General features: G+C 47.1%; 1 protein-coding gene across 1 annotated transcript; it reads right to left on the bottom strand.

Annotated features, from left to right (window-relative positions):
- Positions 1 to 211: 211 nt before the first annotated feature.
- Positions 212 to 10,201, bottom strand: CLDN16 (claudin 16). The gene is made up of 5 exons (XM_050964835.1): positions 10,088 to 10,201; positions 4,402 to 4,504; positions 2,283 to 2,447; positions 1,112 to 1,303; positions 212 to 351 (listed from the first exon to the last, which is right to left on the bottom strand). The coding sequence occupies exons 1-5, from the start codon at positions 10,199 to 10,201 to the stop codon at positions 212 to 214; spliced, it is 714 nt and encodes a 237-aa protein (XP_050820792.1).
- Between the last annotated feature and the right edge of the window lie 4,579 nt (positions 10,202 to 14,780).

Here is a 14,780-nt window from a genome sequence, read left to right as displayed (position 1 = left end):
GTGGGAGTCCTGCATTCGTGATCCTTCCTGGCAGCTGCTTGCTTGCCTTGTTGCTGCAGATGATAATTTTATTTCAAGCCCCTGATATAGGCCATTCTACACGTATCTGTGAGGCACAACTTAGCATCCCCCTCACAAACGCTGGAGGCCAGGCCTCTGAATAAGCAGTTCAAAATAAGAGCAGCGCTCTAGTCTCCTCATTTGCTGTTCCTCACACTCTGGTGTCCATTGCGTACATTTTGGCAGTCGCTGTCTGAGACGATGGATAGTATGTGTTTGCCACAGTCGTTCCAGCTGGGGAATACATCTTCCTCAAGGAATTGGGGGAATAGAACCTCCCAGAGCCAACATCTGTGTTGCAAAGGGAAAGAAAGAGGAAAATCTGATTAGCAATGACCCAGCCATTTCCATCAGCAAAGTGCCCTCAGAATACAATGCAATGATGCTTCCAATTTGTTAAAAAGGTAAATTATAACATTGCACTTTACACTTAGACCTCATCTTCCATCTGAGGATCTCAAAGCACTTCACAAAGATAGGTAAAGTAATGCTCTCTGCATTTTACAAGCAAAACACTGATGCACATTTAACCATCACACATGATGATGCTGGATAGGAGATGAAACTTTTTATATAGGCTCTGTGATATTGAGGACTGGGCCTTTAAGGGCTGAGCTTCCCAGACAGAGCACCTGGGCAGGGTGCTCGGAAGCTCTTGTTGTTTTGCGCAGCCAGTTGGACGGAACCAGACACAGAACACAGCAGATCTCTTGTGAGCGCATGAAGTACTGAGTGATCGCTGAACGCCACGTTCTCCAACGTAGTCAGATCAGGCGTGAGCCTCAGGTAATAGCCTCTGATAGGCCACTGGAGAGCTATAGGAAATGTGTGAAGAATCTAGTCCTGTTCTAAGCTGCGAAGGATCCACATCCCAGCAGTCAGAACCACAGCAGTGAATTCGAGGGTCTAATGGACGCACAGACTTGAGCTCTCCTCTCTGCCCAGGAGATGCCGCCTGAGCAACATTCTATCGCTCTGGGCATGTGTAACAGCTCCCACAAGATTATTAACCTTATCTCGACTGTGTTTAGCTGATGCCGCTGGATCTTACCTTGGAAGAGATACATGCAGCAGGTGAGCACAGCCCCAGATAAGAAGCAGCCCAGGGACCCAGCCATTCCAAGCCAACAAGACCAGCCAAACTTATACTGGATGCCAAGAAACACATTGTGCAAAACCAGGGAGGAGCGCTCCACGTACACCTCAAGGGCATACCATACCGAGCCAATAAGGCCTGGGAAGCCTGCAGGGCAGGAGAGAAGAGCACCGAAGAGAGCTGTCAGACAGGTCACAGTGATCACCCGGACTATGCGATTCCTGGCGTATACTCTCCCATCTCCTAACGCTCCCATTAGCTCCTGCTGACTTCATCTGGTGGGTCCCATGTATACTCAAGGGCAGTTTATGCTCAATGGGTTTGCTTGCTCAAAGTGTCATGGACACTAGCTGGTTGACATCTTTCAAATTTTGAAACTTCTACTTAAAACTGTGTTGGGGGGGAGGGGAGATTGCATAGATATATAATCTCCCCCCTGCCTCACCATCCCCTGTTTATCAACTTGTAGCTGATCAGGAGTTTTTGAATTTCAACGTTTTTCAGGAATATTTTGAATTTGGACACATCTGGAGGAAATGGCCAACAAAATGTTCACAAAGTGCTTTTTGATTGGCTCTAATACACACTGGGCCATACAGAAGCGGATCTCTGAGCACGTTATAAGCACATGTATTCATGAGCCTGCCAGTGACTGGCATTAGATCCTTTATATCTGTGAGGGAAGTGACATTGGGAGAGCTTTTTCAATATTGGTGCAAATCCAAATATGACTTTGTCCATAGTGAGCTGATGCTCTAACTTGGCACCTATTTATCCTAGTTACTTCTCTGGCCTCCACCACGCTAGTATCTAAGACTCTCACAAGATAATGTTGTTAGCCTCAGAACACCTCAGTTGTGAGGCTAAGGCAGGGCAGTGCTATTATCCCCATTTTACAGATGGGAAACCGAGGCACAGAGAAGCTAAGTAACTTGCCAGGGTCACAAAGGAAGTCAGCAGTATAGTAGAGAATTGAATTTGGTTTTCTGGCTAGCAGCCAAACCATTGGACCATGCTTCCTCTCAGAGCGTGTGTCTCGGCCCACTAAACTACTCTCACTCCTTTGCACTAATTATTTATTTTTAATCGGGCCATCTATGATCATGTGACCACACTGGACAAATACCTGCTATGAGCAATGTAACTCCAGACACGAGACAGATGCGCAGCTTGATGGTGGGCTCGTCCATAAGGAATTTGATACAGTCAAGCCCAAGGAGCAGGAAAGCGAATCCAAACCCAGCCAGGATATCTGCTGTGATCATCATGGCTCTGGTCAGCACCAGCTTCACTGCAGGACAGGGTAGGGGGTTGCAGTACAGCAAGGAGATACAGCCAGGGTCCTAAAAGCTAAAGAACTGGGGGCAGGTCTACACTACCGTGTGAGTCGAGGTAACCTATGGCACTCAGGGGTGTGAAAAAGGCACCTCCCCAAGTGACAGCGACCGAAGCGCTGTCCACACCGGCGATGTAGCTTCCACCTCTCGCAGAAGTGGAGTAATTATGCTGATGGGAGAGCGCGCTCCCATCATCACAGAGCATCTTCACCAGACGTGCCCATTGAAATCAAAGCACCCGAGGTAGCAGAATCTCTCCAGAAAGGAGTATTGCGTGAAACCTTAGGCCTGGTGATCACCTGACATCTGCCACTTCCCAAAAGAGTGACTGCTATGCAGCGCTCTAAAATGATTAAGTCCCCCATGTAAAAATCACCCCATCTTTTGGATAGCATCACAGTGTTAGGCCCCACCATTGATGTCACACCCTGGATGATGGTAGTTGACAGGCCCATAGTTGATGCTAGTTATCTGTAGTCTTGTTTGTATACTGAACATTAATAAAGAAGGCCTCTTCTTCCCCCAACCAGTGACACATCCTAAATTAATCCCACTGCACTATGGCTAATCTAACCATAGATACTTCAAGGATAAGAATGTCTGGAAGATGAAGAGATGGGATGGCAGCAGGCAGCGTGGGCAGGCCTTTGCTGAGGCCTTTTTACTGGAATGTGGAGGCAGCCAGAAACATGTCATCTTGTCCTGAACACCCCAGCCAGTTGTGCCTTTCATGGAGGTTCTCCAGACAGACAGAAGGTGAAGCTGACCCTGTGCATATGGCCAGCGCCAGGCGTACACACAGCCTGTGCCCCACCTAAGGGTCTGTCTTCACTGCCAAGTGGATAACTGGAGTCACTCCTCTCCAGTTACCTTAGCAAAAGTGAGAGCAGCCATATTGTGAAATCCTGCTTGAGCTGCTTGTGTCCACACTGGAGCTGTCTCAAAGGTTTCTGGGGCTGTATCCCATGGTTCTACCATAAGCTGAGCCACGCTACAAATTCTTTCCCGGTGAATTATGGCAGAACTTCTCTGAACTTTTGGGGCACATGTGGGAATTATGGGAAGGCCTTGGAGGACTAGCAGCATTTGAGTGGTACAAACCTACTTCCACACTACTGAGCAGTTGTGTTAGCAGCTGATGAGTTGTGCTCACTCAAATGCAGCTAGTCCCCTGACGGACCAACTGCCTCAAGTTAAAAGCACCATCGCACTCGAGTTAAGGATTCTTGTGTGGACAGGACGGGAGTTAGGGACAGCACTCAAGTTACAACTCATTCACTTTGTAGTGAAGACAAGCCCTAAGCCTTCAGGTTTTAGGAGTATCAAATCAGCTTTACATCTTGCATTATGATCAAAATCTCCTGTGGAGCCTGCCATCAGGGGCGGCTCCAGGTATTTTGCCGCCCCAAGCACGGCAGGCAGGCTGCCTTCGGCAGCTTGCCTGCGGGAGGTCCCCAGTCCTGCAGATTCGGCGGCACTCCTGTGGGAGGTCCACCGAAGCCGCGGGACCAGCTGACCCTCCGCAGGCATGCTGTCGAAGGCAACCTGCCTGCCGCCCTCGCGGCGACCAGCAGACCACCCCCCGTGGCTTGCTGCCCCAAGCACGTGCTTGGCATGCTGGTGCCTGGAGCTGCCCCTGCCTGCCATGCAAAATCTGTCCTTGGAAAGGAGAATGTTTGAAGCTCCTTCACTGGAAGTTTTCAGACGGAGGCTGGACAGTCATCTGTAACAACTGCTGCATCTTGACAGGGGATTAGACTAGATCGGGAGATCTCAAACTTTTTTTGCTGGGACCCCCTTTGAAAATACTTCAGGCTATGGCAATCTCCCCTCTCTCAAAAAGTGATGACTCCTCGCATACCATGCCACCCTTCCATGGTTTGTGATTGAAATCTGAAGCATACGTACAGGGGTGCTCGGCAAATATAGAGTCATACTCGTCACAGGTTTGAATCCCATCGAACACGTTGGTGACGCATTCCCACCACAGGCCACGGCACTTCGTGCTCACCTAGAAGTAAAAACGCAGAGCGTGAGCACACCCAGGTGAGACAGCAGGAGCCAGAGGAGGGAGCGCGAGGAACATTTAGCCCAGCGAAGTCAATGATAAAACTCCCATTGACTTCCACAGTGGCTGGTCTTCTTCAGTGGACAATTGCTCAGGCAGAAGTTTTCAGCGTACTGAGCCCACTACCTATCATGCTAACTCATATTGTCGCATCGTTTTCTTGTGCTCCCCTGTCTGCAGCCCCCTGTTGTCTCTTCTCCTATGCTTAGATTGTAAGGTCTTTGGGGCAGGGACTGTTTATACAGCACCTAGCAAGAGGGGGTCCCGGTCTGGGCCTGGGATGCCAAGTTCCTACAGCACCACAAACAGTTAATGACAATAAGAGTTTTGCCATTTCCAGAATCAGGCTTCAGGCTGGTGGTTACCAGCATGCCTGGAACTCAGGTCACTCGGAACTGAAAAGTCACTGTACAATGTGGTTCAGAGTGAACATTGTTTTAAATTAAGATGATTCTGCCCCGGATAATTTTACCTCGAGCTGCCAGGAATTTGGTTGGGGAAAAAATCCCATGGCTTGTGCTTTGGAGTTTCCTGTTTCAAAGTGAACTTAGTGGGAGCGACAGCTGCTGGACTGACATCCCCAGGGACTAAGTGTGTGGACAAGGTGGGCAGCAGCAAGACGCCTTCCCCCAGGCTGCCTTTTTTGCCCTGGGCCCATAACTTGGGTTGAGGTCATTCACCACTCATGCCCCCTGGCTCAAATTCCCAGCCCCCTGACCCTTCCCACCCAACCCCCCATAAGTCAATCTAACACAAAAGATATTTTTGTTAGTACTGTAAATATGCCAACGGGAATTAAGCACCTCTTGCATATTCTTGGCATTGCTTGTACATATAGCAGGGAGCAGGGCTAATGTTTGTGCTACCTTGGACTCAAGTCTGCATTACGGCTGCCAGAGAAATCCCAGCTTAGTTTAACAAAAGAGTAACTCCCGTAGGAAAGAGGAATAGTACCACTTGTTTGGATGATGAGTCAAATCTCCTTTTTTGGATGGCAAAACGCACCAAATATCAGACTTAAATTTAGTCAGATAATACATAAGAACATAAGAATACCAGGTACCAACCCAGTTAATAGGACACGTTACACAACTTGTAATCTCTTGAGCCGGGGAAATGATACCACACTATACTGAAAGAGAATACTCTGTACATCTATGGCTGGGTATATAACCTACCCCTCTTGGTGTAAGACAATACCTTACTAGTTTTCGTTACTATTACACACTGGACTGGCAGTTTAAATGTTGGTTCTGTCAGTTCAGCTGGTCCTTTCCCTCTAGCATATTAGCTAAGCCATGGCCATTTAGGCTACTCTTAGAAGGGGTATATTGATACTCAAGTGCAATGATTTACACTTAGCCACATTCCATTTCCTATTCCACCTAGTGTCAGAGTGTCAGAAAGCTTAAGGCCAGAAGGCACCATTAAATCAGAGGCCAAACACTTGTGTAAGACTAAAGCATTTCAGTTCTCAGGTTGTTAACCTGTTGTGTGCCACAGGCAGAGAACAGTAGAGACCGAGGCTGCCACTCAGCCCCCTCATCCTGAGACCAGCTAGTGCCTACAGTCAGGCACCCATCCCACACTCACCCCCAAGTTTAGTGTTGCCTTCAAAATGAATTATTTCAGCTACATCGATACTCCAAATCTAGAGCTCTGCAGGGCTTCAGGACTCACCAGTTTCCATGGAAAATCCACGCCTCTATGTGCAAAACTCTACCCTGGGCCTGAAATCTGAACCGAGCCCTTTGCCAACCCAAGAGAGCTCAGTCAAAGTTGTGTGTGTCTTGGTGCGTTTTGAGTGTCTGTCATCCTCCTCTCCTGGCCCTGAATTCATTCAGACAGCAATGGCAAAGCCAAAACACCATGAGAGGCTCCTGTCTTCCCTCATTCTTCCAGGGTGCCTCTTGCCTCTGCACTGCCTTCCCTGTCTGTACCTGTACGGCCACTCCCCATTCAGAGCTCTTCCCCAGATGCTGCAGTGCCAGTATGGAGTGAGCCATCTCACCCTGGCTTGGTGAGGAGAGCATGGGGCTAATTGGTGCTCTATTGTAATGGGCCTGTTTCACCCTTGGGCTACTCCAGTATATTGTTCCCCCTCGACCACTCCTGCGTCATCGGTTTTTTCAGCTTGTGAGTTAGATTGTATTTCTCTAGGTGCTGACATGGCTGTCATCACAACAGTCCCTGAGTGCCTCCCTGGTTAATAAAGAGAACGGTAACTAAAGTCTCTGTCTGCAGGGCAAAGGCCATGTTCACCTTATATGTTTGCACCATGCCTAGCAGAATAGGGCCCCAGTTCTGTGCTGACAACTCCACTCCTCTGGCACAATGGAAATTTCTACCATCAGAATAAAGCTCATCTGGGCAGCAAGACACAGCTCCCTGGGGGCCAGGCCAAGACTGTGGAACGAACTTCCCAGGATCTAAAACTCTCCGCCTTCAGCTCTGCCTGTCAGGTGCATTTCTGACATTTCTTCTGTAATAAACAGAGAGAATGCGTGTCGCTAGATCTAAAGAGCATTTTAAAAATGACAACACAAAACACTGCCCTACACACACTTTCCCCCCTACGGAGAGGATGAGAGGCCCAAACAGATGTCATAGAACGCACGGTTGGAAGGCTCTCAGATACTGCGGTAATGAATATGGTAGAAGAACCGTTAGAGAATACAATAAAAATGTTAGTAATAATTTCTAACCTGGCTGAAACCAGAGAGGGATGACGTCCCCCAAGAGAACTTTTTCTGAAGCAGTTTCCAGGACCAGGAAAGTTCAGAGACCTGTTCAAACTTATCCCAAGTGAACTGAGCCTCTAGTCCAGAAGCTCCCAAACGTCATTGGCTCGTGGTCCATTTTCTTAAAAGATGGTTGTGAAGTGAATAGAGGGAATATCAAGCTGATGCTCCCCCAGTGGTACGTGCACTAGTTTGGGAACCCCTGTTCTAGGGTACTGCTATCCTAACCCAGCAACGTGCGTAGTGATGCTCACCATGAAGGAAACCTAACTCCAGTTCAAACTAAGAGCCCCGAATAAAAAGTGCTCAGTGATTCTTACTGGAAACACAGCTCCTCTCCCTGCAAACCGAAAGCTGATTGAACGATTCTTTGTCGCCCGCTGAAACCAGGAGCAATGTCAATTTCCGAGCTCCCAGAGAATTGATCATTTACCTGCATGCCCATATTTAGAGAGGCAATGAGCTCATTAGGGGAATTAAGAAGCTCATTCTATCAAGTATTAACGCTGGGGGCACTTTGCTGTGTGGTTTGGTATTCATGCTCAGGGCAGGTACGTGAGAATAGTGGCTACCATTAACCCAACTCCGTGTTAATGGAGCACTTAGGTGAAACCCAGGGGGAGGGTGAAGGCAAGGTTAAAAAGCCTTTTGTTCATTGGCTGGATCCTTTATACGAATTGTTTTATTCTGAACGAATTCAGGTCTGTGAAAAATGAATAGCGAGGCACAATATAGTTAAGATGCAGTCAATATGTTTAGGTGCTTTACTGTAAATGGCTAGATTCTGGTGTCTCTGTTCTCTTTCAAACTTTCCAAGCCCCATCAAATTCAAGCCATCTGCTGCTAGAGGCAAGGAGAGAAAAAGCTTCCAATGACCTCGGATTTCTCACATCTGCCTGCAATACATTTAAAAAAGAGCTAAAAGGATGGACTGAAAATCCAGGGCCAGCCGATCACCATAGTACCTAGGCCTTGAGGTTTGTGTTGTTAGGGGAAAACCATCTTTCCCTGTTGCTGTTGTGACCTTTCACTGTTCTAGGTGGGCCCTAATATCACGCTTATTGCTGTGGCATCTGAAAGCAGATTCTGATCTCTGCGCCAGTGGTGCCCAGCCAGCATGACCCCTCTGATTCCATACATTAGCAAGTAGGTGGGAGATAGGAAGTCTGTCTGTAAGACTGCCCGGGAGTGAATTTCACCCCGACTGTGCAAAGCACAGACTTTTCTAGAGAACATATGTTCTACAAACTGCAGCCTTTCAGCAGGGTCTGACCATTCTGGGGGTTTCAAAGGCAGCAATAGTAGAGTTGTGTGGTGCTGTGTACTTGTGAAAGTGGTGAGTGTTTGGGAGCCAGGGGACTGCTTGGGACTGCGTGGTGGGAGGCAGGGAGGTCAGTCTGCTGCTTTAATACTCGCGATTTACTTTTGTTGCAGTTTTTCTAGACTGCTAATCTGTGCAAATGTCAATGGGGAGATTTCTGAGGCTCAGAACTAAAAGTCAATCTCCGCATTCCCCCCGAAGTTCTGCTAGCCCCATAGTGCATCTCAAAAAGCCACCCAATTACAGACCTAAAAGTCACAATTCTTCAACACAAAAACCTTCAAAAACAGACTTCAACAAGAAACTGCAGAACTGGAATTAATTTGCAAACTGGAGACCATTAAATTAGGCTTGAATAAAGACTGGGGGTGGATGGGTCATGGCTACCACTCTGAAACCTATTTCTCCATGCTAATTTTCCCCCTACTATTACACACACCTTCTTGTCAACTGTTTGAAATGGGCCATCCTGATTATCACTGCAAAAGTTTTTTTTCCTCCTGCTGATAATAGCCCACCTTAATTGATTTGTCTCGTCAGAGTTGGTATGGCAACCCCCATCTTTTCATGCTCTCTCTCTCTCTTCCTACTGTATTTTCTACTCCATGCATCTGAGGAAGTGGGTTTTAGCCCACGAAAGCTTATGCCAAATAAATGTGTTAGTCTCTGAGATGCCATGAGTATTCCTTTTTCTTTATCCAGATCAGAGGTTTGCACTTTGGTTTCTTTATTCTGCAAAGTCTGATCTATAGAATTCACAAAGCAAGGCGAAAACAACCAATCCAGGGTATCCACGTGAACTGGAAATGTAGGACAAAATTGTGCTCTCTTATACTGGTGCAAATCCAGAGTAATGCTGTTAAAGCCAATGGAGTTATTCTGCATTTACACCGCTGATGCTGAGAACAGATTCTGGGCTGTGAAGTTTGTTGCAGTAAGCAATTTGCTAGAGCAAATACCACTCTCTAAAGTCATTAGTTGCTTTTCACCCAAGATAATAGGGGGAAAGTATGAGAGACAGGGGAACAATGATGCTAGCTGGAGCTACCAGGGATCTAATGCCTGCACTCTCTCCATTTTCTTGGCAGGCTCAGTCATTGCTCAGGATTCCTGAGCAACCTGGCAGCTTGTTTTCTTACAGACGGGTAAACAGAAAAATCAGACTGCAGTGGCACTTGGCAGCCTTTCATGGAGAAATCCATTCTGCTCCATTTACCACTGGCTCATTAAACTATTTCCAGCCTTTCGCTATAGATGGAGGTTCCCCATATCAATGTTGCCTCTGAGCAGGTTGTACCACATCCCCATCACCCCAGCAGGTGTTTTAGCCTCCCAAAGGCTGATGCGCTGGACTCTCATGATGTGGCTTTTTGTTGCCTGTCCCCAGGAAGCATGACTGTCCCCTTTGGTTTCCAAAGGAACATTCCCATTGCTGTGTGTGGGTCACCCTCATCTCGACCTTACCTCCAGGGAATCGTCAGCGTTCACCATCCAGCAGTCTGTCCAGGTGGCTGCTATCAAAAACCCAGCAGAGAAGAAGGCGAAGAAACATGCGACATATTGGAGAAGGTATCTCATCCCAACGAGTGTTCAGCACGTCCAGGGCATAAAGAACACCGCCTCCCAGGGAGCCTCTGGGCCTCAGTTCACTGCTCCTGTCTTTCAGTGGCCATCGAGCGAGTGAAGTTCCCTTTTCTTTTGCAAACAATAATGCTCAACTGTACAAAACGTAATGTTTCTGCAAGAACAAACACACACCGGCTGCAACCAAAGGAGGAGGGTCTGAGAAGTCATCCGGAGTAACTGAGCCCTTGCAGCCAATCAGATTTGTTCAGGTAAAACTCACTATGGCTGGGAAAAAGCAACTCAGGTTATGCAGAAAGTGCACGCAGGCAATTAAAGAGTCCAAAACTTCCTTGGAATCATGGTCAGGGTTGGTACAATTTGCAGTTTGTCTATGAGCTGGGGAAGTGATAGAAGAGGAATCAAAATGGAAGCTTCAGGATAGAAGTTTTTTTTAATTCCCAGAGATCAGGAAGGAATTCACCCCTCTCTTTCTCTGTCCGTGTCAGAGCACTAGGCAATTGATAGGGTTGCACTTACAAAACAGGCTAGGTTTTACCTTCCTTTGAATCATCAGGGTCTCTGCTGGAGGCAGGATGCCAGACTAGATGCACTGCAGATCTGATTCAGTATGGAAATCTGTTACCTTTAGAAGGAAAGGAATGTTTAAGAGACAAAGGCCCAGACAACCCAACATGGACACACACACCCTTCCCACCCCCTCCCTGTGAACAGACCACCCTTTCCTGGGTGAACTCAGATCTGGAGCTGGACATTGCAAAACATGGGGTCCAAGTTCAGTGAGCTCTAGGTTGGTTGCAATCTGAATTCAGACTCATATGATGGAAGGGCTAAATTCTTCTAAAAGCATTTTTTGTCTACTCATCCTCGTCATTCTAAATTCAGGCCCTGTCTACCCTGTTTTACCTGAAGGAGGCTATAGATGAGTAGACAGTTGATACGATCTGGATAGGAGAGAGAGCATGTCATTAAACCTGATTCTTTGAGAAAGGAAGTGATTTGTATTCAGACTGTTAAAAATGATTTGCCTTTTCTTTAAGGCTTGTCTAAATGGTGGTGCAGTCCAGACAATGGAGAGGTGAACTGCAGAGTGCACTAGTTCTAACTAAAAAGAACAGGAGTACTTGTGGCACCTTAGAGACTAACAAATTTATTTGAGCATAAGCTTTTGTGGGCTACAGCCTACTTCTTCAGATGCATGGAATGGAACATATATTGAGGAGATATATATACAGATACAGAGAGCGTGAAAAGGTGGGAGTTGTCTTACCGACTCTGAGAGGCCAATTAAGTAAGGAAAAAAAAAAAGCTTTTGAAGTGATAATGAAGATAGCCCAGTACAGACAGTTTGATAAGAACTGTCCCATGTAGACCATGCTGGTGCAAACTAAAAGGTACCTAGCTTGTGTTTATGTAGTTCAGTTTCAACCAGGATTATGTTATGCTCCCTTGGTACCTTTTCATTCACACCAGCAGGGTCTACACAGGCAGTTAGAGTGCTACACATTAGCACACTCTACAAGTCACACCACCTTAGACCACACCGTGCCACAGTGTAGACAAGCCCTTTTTAATCTCACACGCCTGAACAGACAATTGAGAGAAGAGATGTGCTTGTTCAAGGTTCCTCACTCGCCACCACGTTACTCAAGGGATCAGAACACTCACAGTGAGGGCTGGAAATGGTTTTCTCAACCTGTGAGAATTTCTGAGGTTCCAAACACTGTCCCCTCCTGAATCAGGACAAAAGGTTAAATGTTTGAAAATTTTCACAAGCCAACAATCTGAAAAAATAAAATCGGTTCGGCTCAATTGAAAAGTTTTGTTTCAATAATTACAAAATTTTTCTTTTTGATTTCTGACCTATTTGTGGTAGAAATAAAGCTACATTTCAAAAGAACTGAAAAATGGAAACATTTCATTTTGAACCTGTGGAAATGGGATGTTTCAGTGATTTCAGAACGTTTGTTTCTTTCAAGTCAGAAAATTCTTCAGAAGGGACGCTTTTCTGCAAACAGTTTCCCTTTTTGGTGAACTGGCATTTTTCAGCAAAATGTTTTGTCAAAATTTCCCAATCAGCTGTACTCACAATCCTCACCTGAGACGTCCAATGAGTCCTCCAGGAAAAGCGAGGAAGATTAAGATTAGAATTTCTGATATTTCAAAGGTACAAACAAGCAGAAATCCCCATTTCTCTAATGTTTTTATTTTGAGGGGGTTGGGCGGGGGCAGAGACATAAGTGGGAGGAAATCCCTGACTCTTAGGAAACCCTCTAATGATGGGCAAATCTCCAGTTAGATTAAACACATGGCTGGGAGCCTGGAACTCCTTAACTCTAATTCCAGCTCTGTTACCAAGTGTGTGACGTGGGCAAATCTCTTCACTTCTCTGTGCCTTAGTTCCCTTATATATCAAATGGAGATAATGGTCCTTACTTGTCTTACAGGATGGTGATGTTAATGGAGCACTCTGAAAATAGAAAGTGCTTTATAGTGCCTCGATCCTGCAGTGATGAGTGTACTAGAAATGCCACAGATAGGCAGGGCCTGATTTTAAATCAGGCTTCTATTCATTGCATGCACAACTTATGATGTCATGTAGATGTGTAAATACCTGATTGTGCATACAGATTTGTTACTTAGATGTGCAAGTGACAGTGCCTCCATTAATGATTACAGGTGCAAAACTGCATGCACAATTTCTCCAGGTGCTTGTGTGGCCCTCATCAGTTCCCAAGTATATTAACCAGGCATAAAAATGGAGACCAGCTTTTAAAAACTAAGCCCATCGGGCCTAAGCAGAAACATTATTACATATTAACACTTGCTTAACCATGGAAAGTGAGACTTGAGTTACCAGCATTGTTGGTGCCCCTAGGCACTCTGTGACTTCCAGCTGGTGCTTTAAACACAATCAGGTGAGGGATAGCTCAGTGGTTTGAGTACTAGCCTGTTAAACCCAGAGTTGTGAGTTCAGCTCTTGAGGGGGCCATTTAGGGATCTGCAGCAAAGATCTGTCTGGGGCTTGGCCCTGCTTTAAGCAGGGGGTTGGACTAGATGACCTCCTGAGGTCCCTTCCAACCCTGATATTCTATTTAGGTCAGCCCATTGATTTAGTGCTCCCCAGCCCCAGTCACTGTGGAACTCTGGCCAGCCAGGACTGCCAAAGCAGAATAGCCCAGAAGAGGTGAAGGGGGATGAAGTTAGCTTTCATTTAAAAGAAAGCTGAGATTCTCCTGGAATAACCTGATTCCAGCAGCTCAGGCTTTAGGCAACTATCACAGTAAAATCACAGGAGCTGAGGATGCTGGATCTGCACCTCTATTTAACATCATGCCCTAAGCCAATGGGTCTCACTAGAAACCACAGGGAACAAGAATCGACCTCCTAAAGGAGTCTTTGACCAGAGACACTCTTAGCACCGTAAACCTGCTACCACCACAATTACATCCTTGCTGGCCGTTCAAAGAGGATAGGATTTAAACCCAGCATGTGTTTTAAATACATTAGGGATGGAAAGACCCAAGAGGCTATCCCAGCCATCTCCCTGCCAATGCAAGATTATTCCCCTTGGTACGGTAATCAATGATTTTCTCCAGTGCTGTTTTAAATCTCCCAGAATGATGTGGTTTGTACCACTTCCCTTCTGAGCCTGTTCCTGCTGGTAATCTAAACTCTGACCTGAAGGTGGCAGCAGTTCTGTACTATCATCAGAGCTGCTCAAAGCTCACCATAAAAGCATGCCGCTTTTGTGATGCTTAACCCATTATTATTATTTACAATGACACAGAAAAGCCCCTTTGGCAAATCTCACTGATCTTCCCGGCAAACACCTTTAATTCCACTCACTGCCCCCTAGGAAAAGGCAGCCTCCCAAAAGCAGAGTGAGCACAGGGGCTTGGCAGGCGCTGGGTCTGGGACAGCCGAGGGTCACAGCCTGTCCTGGTGCTGGGAGCTGTGTCTGAGTTGTGAGAGTGGATATGGGGTTAGGGGTTAGTGCCAGGAAGATCCCATGGTGTCTGAGGCTGTGCTGTGCCTCACCAAGTCTGACCCCCGCTCTCAGGATGGTCCCGACTGCGGCCTTGTTTATCATGCCCCAGGCCCTACATTGTGGGTTTGTGTGTGACACCATCCTCTCCCCCGCCGCTACACCATATGCCGGGATGCGCAGGCGAGCGACCTTCCCCAGAGGCAAATGTTCACGCTTGCCCAGCCGCGAGCCATCACACGGAAGTGGCCACGCGCTGCCTGTTTGCATCCAGCGCTAGGGCTCCAAGACACCCTGGAGCTGGCAACCTGAGCAGCATGACAGGTCCCCCTGGAGCCTGCAGCAGCTGGACCTTTTCAGCAGCCATTAGGTGCTCTAATGGATGCCTCTGCTGCCAGACAGAACTAGACTGATGCTCCAGCCAAGCTAGTGTCCCATCTCCTGCTGCCATTGGCCCAACCAGCAGATGATATGAAGAGTTCCTCATATGTATATGGTCCAACTGGGGCATAGCCCATAGAACTGGCAAAGGGAGGGGTAAATTAGACCCCCAGTGCCAGCGGGCATTGCCCTATAGGAAGGCAG

This window comes from Gopherus flavomarginatus, chromosome 8, assembly GCF_025201925.1.
Source record: "Gopherus flavomarginatus isolate rGopFla2 chromosome 8, rGopFla2.mat.asm, whole genome shotgun sequence".
NCBI lineage: Eukaryota > Metazoa > Chordata > Testudines > Testudinidae > Gopherus > Gopherus flavomarginatus.
Note: the sequence above shows the minus strand (reverse complement) of the source record. Positions and strands in the feature narration are given on the sequence as shown.

Excerpts from the sequence above, each read along its gene's own strand:
- CLDN16 (XM_050964835.1), bottom strand. The coding sequence starts at position 10,201 with ATGAGATACCTTCTCCAATATGTCGCATGTTTCTTCGCCTTCTTCTCT. Across the intron at positions 4,505-10,087 it reads ACGCTGACGATTCCCTGGAG|GTGAGCACGAAGTGCCGTGG; the intron begins GTAAGGTCGAGA and ends TTTTACTTCTAG. Across the intron at positions 2,448-4,401 it reads TATATTTGCCGAGCACCCCT|TGAAGCTGGTGCTGACCAGA; the intron begins GTACGTATGCTT and ends CCTGTCCTGCAG.